Genomic DNA, 10,785 nt, shown 5'->3' on the forward strand with positions numbered 1-10,785 from the left:
TTTGGCACTGTATAAATGTATCACAAAGAATGATACATTTGTACAGTTTTTGCATATCAAAAGGGTGAAAATATATTGGGCAACTGTCCACGGTTGAATTTGAACAACTAAAATGGGATATTGGTGTCGTTCATAAGAAAACTGCAAGTATTGACACTTGTCCATACAGTTAATAAGAAAGAAAAAAAAGTTCAGCCTTAAAAAAAAAAAAGACGCCTTCATCCAGCAAGGAGAGGGCTGCACGTCACAGGTCACAGGTCACGGATAAATTCTGATCCTCTAGCAACGGAGGAATACCTTGCCAAGAGAAGAGTATGGTAGCATTTTCTGAATTTCATTGTACATTTCAACTTTAGTTAATTGTATGGTCAGTGTAGAGTGATTTACATCTGGTATCAGTTATTGTTTTGCTTTTAGTTATCAAAGAAGGGCTCAAGGGAAGAAGGATCAACCTCCAATGGAATTGATGTCCGAAACAGCCAGGGAACAGTGGAGGGCAACAAATGCTCTTATGGACCAAAGCGGGACCTTCAACCAGAGTAGTCCTCAGTCTCAACACATGACAAAGCAAAGAAAAGTGCAGATTGCAGAAACAATGCAAAAGAAACAACTACGGAGGGTTGAACAGAAATTGCAACAAAGCAAAAGGGGGAGAAATTCCCAAAATATTTATAGAGGTCAAACAAAACCAGAAAGCAAGTAAGCATACAATAGAGGAAAAAAACTATTTGGAGAAAAAAAGTTGAGTTATGAAAACAGTGGGATGAAAACAGTCACCTGCTGTTTAAAATACTGTAACCAAAAACAATGTCAAAGTTCAGAGCAGAGGTCTTGTTTAACCTCACAGAACTGCAGCATTCAATGAATGGGTGAGCTCTCCATGTTGTACAGGCAGGCAGTTAGTCACACATTCAGTTATATAAAATGGGCACAAACACTTGTACCTGTTATAAGGCTAACCTGAAAGTGCAAATTGTGAGGGCTCATGCCAGTGTCCTGTGTGGAAAACGATTTTAAACATCATTCATGTAAAAACACCAAGTTTCTGGGAAGAAACCATTTCAGTGTCAAGATTGTGGTAAACATTTCAGTCGAAAAGGAAGCTTGCAGATGCATGAGGACACACACGAAGGAGAAGCTGCATCGTTGCCATATTTGTGGAAAGAGCTTCCCTGACCACACGTATGACGAGTCAGAGGGTTGAAACCACATCGCTGTGATGAATGTCACAAGGTCTCCGCTGAGTGAAGCCCTGACCGTGCATATGAAGACTCACCTAGAGGAGAAACCGCATCCGTGCCATGAATGCAGCAGACTTCAATCAGATGGGATCACTTAGAAGGTATATGAGCTTGTTTCAAACTGGAGGAATCATGATTTGCGTGGGGAAAATGTGTCAGTTTAAACTAGATTGAAAGATACTAACTGATATCTAAACATACATACTGTATCTCAGAGGCACTGCTTTAGGTTGAAATTGGTAGTCACACACGGTGCTTCCCATCCCATACACACACACAATGCTACCCACCCACCCCCCACACACACACACACACACACACAGTGCTACTCACCCACCCCACACACAGCTACCCATCCACGGTGCTACCCCCCCACACACACATTGATACCCACACACGGTGCCCCCCCCACACACACACACACGGTGCCCCCCCCCACACACACACGGTGCCCCCCCCCCACACACACACACACACACACGGTGCTACCCACACACGGTGCCCCCCCCACCACACACAGTACTGCAGCCTGAATGGTAGAAGATAAAATAATCCTGATCTTAAAACATTTGACCAATTATTTATTAAAAACAGTTAACATTCAGTACAGAACACTACATTTTTACACAGTAATTTCATCAGGGATAACTGTCAAGACCCTAATAGGATAGTCATACAGCCCAGCAGTCATGTCCAAGTCCTAAGGGGAAATAGATGAGGATGATCAAATTAATTGATTGGTCTGCATCTACTAAAACAGGTGATATCCTCTGCTTCCTGTAAAATGTGTAGTGTAATTACAAAAACAACAACATCAGTCAACATATATATATAGCTACTAGCAGTATTCATATCCTCATGCTGGCACTGAACCAAGCATGGCTTCAGATGATGACGCATGCAGCAACACAATCACATGGATCAGTGAAAAACAGTAACATTTTCATTACTCAAAGTTATTCCCATTCCCCACTGTATTGTAATGCATTGTTCAAACATCAATCACTGATTTTTCTAGTGTTTTAAATCCTGGCCAATAATTAAACTGCCCAGATTTACATGTCACTCTCCTTCTGTGCTCAGAACTTAATTTCGAGAGAGCGTAAATGTCTCTGCTGTTAACGTTTTGACCGAGCCATTTTCCAGCCATGCGGTCTCTCCCCTGGGTGAATTTTAAAGTGAGTGTTCAGGTGAGCCGACTGATTGAAACATTTCCCACAGATGTGACAGCGGAAGGGCTTCTCTCCAGTGTGAATGCGGTGGTGCCTCCTCAACATGCTGATGGTTGTAAAGCCTTTTCTGCACACAGAGCAGCTGAATGGTCTTTCCTTGGTGTGCCATCGCATGTGGACCTCTAACTGACAGGAGAAACTGAAGCATTTCCCGCACTCTCTGCAACGATACACTCTCTGTATGCCCTGGGGTTGATAGGGGGATCTCTGTTGAGGCAGCTTTGAGGTGTTCTGGCCTCTAACATCTATGTGTAGACCGATACTTTCTCTTTCATATGCACTGCTTGTTCCCTGTGGATGTGGGGCCTTATATCCTGAGAGTCCTTCTCTCTGAATTCTATTGTTGATATTGGGTTGGGCACCGTTTTCACTCGAAGCTGCAAGACAGTCGGAATTCACGTTGAAGATGGTCTGTAAGTCACTGGTTGGTTCTGATGTGCTGTAGCCTTCTTCATTTTCTATTTTGATCTGCTTAGAAGATATGGTTCTGGCTAAAGAGTCTCCTCTGATGTCCACAGTTTGGGTATGTAGAAGATGTGAAGGCTGAGCTGGGTCCTGATCACAGTTACTTTTAACAAAGGGAGCAGTTAATATGGACTCTCCTTTGGTATCAGACTCCAGACCCTGAAGCTGGTCTTCCTCCTGGCTGATTCTGAGCTCCTGTTCCTCTTTAACCTGTGTGGGCTCTGGGTCCTGGCCCAGACCGGGGCTCCACTCCTGCTCACAGTGCTGCTGCTCAGGGGAAGATGCATCTTCAGTGAGATGGATAGCATGGTGGTCTAGAGGGAAAGGAAAGGAAGAAAGTCAGCTGAAGGCAATTCTATCTTGTCATACATGTACTGTGGTGCTATGTGTAGCCTGCATGTGAACCAGAATCTGGGTTTACAGGAGACGTTGAATATGGAGATTCTCCTTTAAGCCCAGGAAGCAGCCATTCAACTTGCTATTCACCAGCTTTGCAAGCCTAAATGTCAAAATACATTCGGTACTTACCAAAGACAAGTGTGGCAGAGCAACCATTGTCATTACTGCCTTTACGTCCAGTATGTACTTCCAAAAAAGTTCTAAATAAAAAGTTAAATGCAACTGAAAAAAAATGGCTTGTCTGGAAAGAATCTAAGAATTGTTTTTGACCATGTGCCAGATCTACCTCTTCTGCACCGCCAGTAAAATCACTCAGTCTATCTAGAAATATAGAATCCTTGTCTACTTACATAAAATATTATTGCATTCCGTGTAATATATGGGTGAAACAACAGATTGATATGACGTTCAAACTGTTGTCGGTGACAAAATCAATGACCTTTCCTGCTGCTGGATCAGCCGACCTGCGTGTGGCAGTAATGAGTGATTTTATTGGAGGCGTAGAAGAGTGGATGATTTGGCCAAAAACAATACACTTACACGGAACCCAAACCGTCTGCACGCGTGCGCCATCGTGCACTATCGTGCATAAATGTATTTTGTCCCCCCTACACCAAAGGCGATCACGACACGCAGGTTAAAATATCAAAACAAACTCTGAACCAATGACATTAATTTGGGGACAGGTTAAAAAGCATTAAACATGTATGGCAATTTAGCTAGTTAGCTTGCACTTGCTAGCTAATTTGTCCTTTTTAGCTAGCTTGCTGTTGCTAGCTAATTTGTCCTGGGATACAAACATTGAGTTGTTATTTTACCTGAAACGCACAAGGTCCTCTACTCCGACAATTAATCCTCACATAAAACGGTCAACCGAATCGTTTCTAGTATCTCTCCTCCTTCCAGGCTTTTTCATCTGATCGGCATCTACACTTTCATAGTATTACCACGACAACCAGCAAAACATTTCATCTTTCAATCACCCACGTGGGTATAACCAATGAGGAGATGGCATGTGGGTACCTGCTTCTATAAACCAATGAGGAAATGGGAGAGGCAGGACTTGCAGCACGTCAGAAATAGGAATGACTTCTATTTTAGCCCTTGGCAACGTAGACGCTCGTTGGCACGTGCGAGCAGTGTGGGTGCAATAATTGAATAACATGGATTTCTACATTTATTTTGCGATGCTCGCACACGCAAAATAAATTTAGAAATCCATGTAGAAGGTGTGGTCAGCCTATAATGCTGCATTTAGACAGTCAGCCCAATACTGGTCTTTTTTCACTAATTGGTCTTTTGACCAATCAGATTGGCTCTGAAAAAGATATGGCCTCCCAAGTGGCGCAGCGGTCTAAAAATGTTTTTATCAAACTATTTGTCACAAGCGTCAAATACAACAAGTGTAGACCTTACTGTGAAATGCTTACTTACAAGCCCTTAACCAACAATGCAGTTCAAGAAGAGTTAAGAAAATATTTACCAAATAAACTAGAGTTCAAAAATTAAAAGTAACACAATAACATAACAATAACGAGGCTATATACAGGGGGTACCGGTACCGAGTCAGTGTGCGGGGGTACAGGTTAGTTGAAGTAATTTGTACATGTAGGTAGGGGTGAAGTGACTATGCATAGATAATGAACAGTGAGTAGCAGCAGTGTGCAAAAGAAATGGGGGGGGGGTCAATGTAATAGTCCGGTGGCCATCTGATTAATTGTTCAGCAGTCTTATGGCTTGGGGGTAGAATCTGTTAAGGAGCCTTTTGGTCCTAGACTTGGCGCTCCAGTACCGCTTGCCGTGCGGTAGCAGAGAAAACAGTCTGGGAGACTGGAGTAACTGACAATTTTACAGGAGTCTCTGACACTGCCTATGTACACTGCTCAAAAAAATAAAGGGAACACTTAAACAACACAATGTAACTCCAAGTCAATCACACTTCTGTGAACTCAAACTGTCCACTTAGGAAGCAACACTGATTGACAATAAATTTCACATGCTGTTGTGCAAATGGAATAGACAACAGGTGGAAATTATAGGCAATTAGCAAGACACCCCCAATAAAGGAGTGGTTCTGCAGGTGGTGACCACAGACCACTTCTCAGTTCCTATGCTTCCTGGCTGATGTTTTGGTCACTTTTGAATGCTGGCGGTGCTTTCACTCTAGTGGTAGCATGAGACGGAGTCTACAACCCACACAAGTGGCTCAGGTAGTGCAGCTCATCCAGGATGGCACATCAATGCGAGCTGTGGCAAGAAGGTTTGCTGTGTCTGTCAGCGTAGTGTCCAGAGCATGGAGGCGCTACCAGGAGACAGGCCAGTATATCAAGAGATGTGGAAGAGGCCGTAGGAGGGCAACAACCCAGCAGCAGGACCGCTACCTCCGCCTTTGTGCAAGGAGGAGCAGCACTGCCAGAGCCCTGCAAAATGACCTCCAGCAGGCCACAAATGTGCATGTGTCTGCTCAAACGGTCATAAAACAGATTCCATGAGGGTGGTATGAGGGCCCGACGTCCACAGGTGGGGGTTGTGCTTACAGCCCAACACCGTGCAGGACGTTTGGCATTTGCCAGAGAACACCAAGATTGGCAAATTCGCCACTGGCGCCCTGTGCTCTTCACAGATGAAAGCAGGTTCACACTGAGTTCATGTGACAGACGTGACAGAGTCTGGAGACGCCGTGGAGAACGTTCTGCTGCCTGCAACATCCTCCAGCATGACCGGTTTGGTGGTGGGTCAGTCATGGTGTGGGGTGGCATTTCTTTGGGGGGCCGCACAGCCCTCCATGTGCTCGCCAGAGATAGCCTGACTGCCATTAGGTACCGAGATGAGATCCTCAGACCCCTTGTGAGACCATATGCTGGTGCGGTTAGCCCTGGGTTCCTCCTAATGCAAGACAATGCTAGACCTCATGTGGCTGGAGTGTGTCAGCAGTTCCTGCAAGAGGAAGGCATTGATGCTATGGACTGGCCCGCCCGTTCCCCAGACCTGAATCCAATTGAGCACATCTGGGACATCATGTCTCGCTCCATCCACCAATGCCACGTTGCACCACAGACTGTCCAGGAGTTGGCGGATGCTTTAGTCCAGGTCTGGGAGGAGATCCCTCAGGAGACCATCTGCCACCTCATCAGGAGCATGCCCAGGCATTGTAGGGAGGTCATACAGGCACGTGGAGGCCACACACACTACTGAGCATCATTTTGACTTGTTTTAAGGACATTACATCAAAGTTGGATCAGCCTGTAGTGTGGTTTTCCACTTTAATTTTGAGTGTGACTCCAAATCCAGACCTCCATGGGTTGATAAATTGGATTTCCATTGATTATTTTTGTGTGATTTTGTTGTCAGCACATTCAACTATGGAAAGAAAAAAGTATTTAATAAGATTATTTCATTCATTCAGATCTAAGATGTGTTATTTTAGTGTTCCCTTTATTTTTTTGAGGAGTGTATATACAGTATCTCACCAAAGTGAGTACACCCCTCACATTTTTGTAAATATTTGAGTACATCTTTTCATGTGACAACACTGAAGAAATGACACTTTGCTACAATGTAAAGTAGTGAGTGTACAGCTTGTATAACAGTGTAAATTTGCTGTCCCCTCAAAATAACTCAACACACAGCCATTATTGTCTAAACCGCTGGCATCAAAAGTGAGTACACCCCTAAGTGAAAATATCCAAATTGGGCCCAATGTGTCAATATATTGTGTGGCCACCATCATTTTCCAGCACTGCCTTAACCCTCTTGGGCATGGAGTTCACCAGAGCTTCACAGGTTGCCACTGGAGTCCTCTTCCACTCCTCCATGACGACATCACGGAGCTGGTGGATGTTAGAGACCTTGCACTCCTCCACCTTCCGTTTGAGGATGCCCCACAGATGCTCAATAGGGTTTAGGTCTGGAGACATGCTAGGCCAGTCCATCACCTTTACCCTCAGCTTCTTTAGCAAGGCAGTGGTCGTCTTGGAGGTGTGTTTGGGGTCGTTATCATGTTGGAATACTGCCCTGCGGTCCAGTCTCCGAAGGGAGGGGATCATGCTTTGCTTCAGTATGTCACAGTACATGTTGGCATTCATAGTTCCCTCAATGAACTGTAGCTCCCCAGTGCCGGCAGCACTCATGCAGCCCCAGACCATGACACTCCCACCACCATGCTTGACTGTCGGCAAGACACACTTCTCTTTGTACTCCTCACCTGGTTGCCGCCACACACGCTTGACACCATCTGAACCAAATAAGTTTATCTTGGTCTCATCAGACCACAGGTTCCAGTAATCCATGTCCTTAGTCTGCTTGTCTTCAGCAAACTGTTTGCGGGCTTTCTTGTGCATCATCTTTAGAAGAGGCTTCCTTCTGGGACAACAGTCATGCAGACCAATTTGATGCAGTGTGCGGCGTATGGTCTGAGCACTGACAGGCTGACCCCCCACCCCTTCAACCTCTGCAGCAATGCCGGCAGCACCCATACGTCTATTTCCCAAAGACAACCTCTGGATATGACGCTGAGCACGTGCACTCAACTTCTTTGGTCGACCATGGCGAGGCCTGTTCTGAGTGGAACCCGTCCTGTTAAACCGCTGTATGGTCTTGGCCACCGTGCTGCAGCTCAGTTTCAGGGTCTTGGCAATCTTCTTATAGCCCAGGCCATCTTCATGTAGAGCAACAATTCTTTTTTTCAGATCCTCAGAGTTCTTTGCCATGAGGTGCCATGTTGAACTTCCAGTGACCAGTCAGTATGAGGGAGTGTGAGAGCGATGACACCAAATTTAACACACCTGTTCCCCATTCACACCTGAGACCTTGTAACACTAACGAGTTAAATGACACCGGGGAGGGAAAATGGCTAATTGGGCCCAATTTGGACATTTTCACTTAGGGGTGTACTCACTTTTGTCACCAGCGGTTTAGACATTAATGGCTGTGTGTTGAGTTATTTTGAGGGGACAGCAAATTTACACTGTTATACAAGCTGTACACTCACTACTTTACATTGTAGCAAAGTGTCATTTCTTCAGTGTTGTCACATGAAAAGATATACTCAAATATTTACAAAAATGTGAAGGGTGTACTCACTTTTGTGAGATACTGTAGGTCCTGGATGACAGGAAGCTTGGCCCCAGTGATGTACTAGGCCGTACGCACTACCCTCTGTAGCGCCTTATGGTCAGATGCCGAGCAGTTGCCATACCGGGCGGTGATGCAACCGGTCAGGATTTTATTTAATTTTTTATTTCACCTTTATTTAACCAGGTAGGCCAGTTGAGAACAAGTTCTCATTTACAACTGCAACCTGGCCAAGATAAAGCAAAGCAGTGCAACAAAAACAACACATGGGCTAAACAAACGTACAGTCAATAACACAATAGAAAAATCTGTATACAAATTAAGTAAGGAGGTAAGGCAATAAATATGCCAATTGCGGCGAAGTAATTACAATTTAGCAATTTACACTGAAGTGATATGTGCAGATGAGGATGTGCAAGTAGAAATAATGGTGTGCAAAAGAGCAGAAAAACAAAAACAAATATTGGGATGAGGTAGGTAGTTGGTTGGGCTATTTACAGATGGGCTGTGTACAGCTGCAGTAATCGGTAAGCTACTCTGACAGCTGACGCTTAAAGTTAGTGAGGGAGATAAGTCTCCAACTTCAGTGATTTTTGTGTTGGCTTTGGGGATGACCAGTGAAATATACCTGCTGGAGTGTGTGCTACGGGTGGGTGTTGCTATGGTGACCAGTGAGCTGAGAAGGTGGAGCTTTACCTTCGATTTTACCTAGCAAAGACTTATAGATGACCTGGAGCCAGTGGGTTTGGCGACGAATATGTAGCGAGGTTGCAGTGGTGGGTAGTATATGTGGCTTTGGTGGCAAAACGGATGGCGGATAGACTGCATCCAATTTGCTGAGTAGTGTGTTGGAGGCTATTTTGTAAATTATATCGCCGAAGTCAAGGATCGGTAGGATGGTCAGTTTTACGAGGGTATGTTTGGCAGCATGAGTGAAGGAGGCATTTGGGAAACATAGATCAAGGAGAGCAAGCAGGATTTTCATCCAGCACTATTTTAAAGAGTTCACCAAAATACTAAATGTGTGTGTCCTTACCTTGAAAGCAGTCTACGACAAAACTGCAATCTATGATTTGGTTACCCACTGCCATCAACCATTAATATTAGTATTTCCTGTGCAGAGCATTCTCACTGACCTTCCCACTGTTTCCTCATCTAATTTCATTACTGAATTTTTTTTTTTAAAGTGTCAAACCACCTAAAGAATTAAAAAAAAAGGCATACTTTTAATTCCATCCCCCCAAAACCTAAAAGTAACAATGTCGTAGAATTTTGAGTGTTCATTTATTGATTAAAGCATTCTGAATACAGCTGACCTGTTGTTGTTTTTTTACCCTGGTCATAGGCCTAAACCATGTCGAAATACATAGAATTACAGGAGATTAGCTTTAAAACAGTAACATTTCACAGGCCCCGTCTAGGCAAAATCTCACTCCAAGCTTTCTTCAAAGTTGGCAGCACTGTGGTCGGCTTTTCATATTCTCAGGCTAGTGTAACGTTAGTCCATTAGAACAATTCTGGTATTTTGTATAGATATATTTGTGGAGTCTAGCAACAACCAAAACAATTCCCTCGTTTTGAGAAATAAAAGTAGGTTCATATCCTAGCGTTACTTAGCTAGTTACCTGTTTGAAGTAGAACGCGCTGAACAGCGATATCCAGCAGCTTTCGGAGACGATTGTTCTCCTCCTTGGAGCGAACGATTTCTGTCTGGTACTCAACTATAGTACCCTTCACAGCCCCAAATATCTCCTCGGCAGCCGCGGTTAATCTCTTCGTAAGAAATATATTCAACAATTCCAATTTTGTCATTTTGTCTGCTGTGCGAGTAGTACCACAAATGAAAGATGTTACTTATCTTTCAGGTAGTATTATTATTTTTAACAATCCACCATCTTTGTTTATAGCTATCTAGTTTCACGAATGTGACGACACAGATAAAACAATGAGCCAGATATTTCACCGGATGTATAAATGTGAAGCATCCAGTTGGCGTTTCCACTTACTACCAAATCTGATAATGAGAGGAAACCCAGTGGCCGGCAGTGGGAGAAGATGGAGGGAGATGGGTTTTGGACGACATTCTGCAAATGTTCTCATCGATGAAACATTTGATCTACATAGTTTTATTTTTCCAAAACTAGAATCTGTTACGAACAGAGGTGGACTAATCTTTGTAGACTTTGCCATAGTTTTTAAAAAATCGTTTTTTAGGAGCGCAAGGGCGTATTGAGCTATTGCACACGCGCACTTCAGAGTAGGCGTTCTCTTACGGAAACATGCAAGGACATGCTAGCTCTGCCTATATCCTTGCTTGTTCTGGCTACTTTGATTAATTTGTTCCCATTGGAAACGCAGGCCATGGTCTATCTTGA

At 44.1% G+C, this 10,785-nt stretch overlaps 1 protein-coding gene across 1 annotated transcript; it reads right to left on the minus strand.

Annotated features, from left to right (window-relative positions):
- Positions 1 to 1,801: 1,801 nt before the first annotated feature.
- LOC106583517 (uncharacterized) lies at positions 1,802 to 10,419 on the minus strand. The gene is made up of 2 exons (XM_014167795.3): positions 10,036 to 10,419; positions 1,802 to 3,252 (listed from the first exon to the last, which is right to left on the minus strand). The coding sequence occupies exons 1-2, from the start codon at positions 10,220 to 10,222 to the stop codon at positions 2,360 to 2,362; spliced, it is 1,080 nt and encodes a 359-aa protein (XP_014023270.1). The 5' UTR covers positions 10,223 to 10,419; the 3' UTR covers positions 1,802 to 2,359.
- Between the last annotated feature and the right edge of the window lie 366 nt (positions 10,420 to 10,785).

This window comes from Salmo salar, chromosome 22, assembly GCF_965601325.2.
Source record: "Salmo salar chromosome 22, fSalSal1, whole genome shotgun sequence".
NCBI lineage: Eukaryota > Metazoa > Chordata > Actinopteri > Salmoniformes > Salmonidae > Salmo > Salmo salar.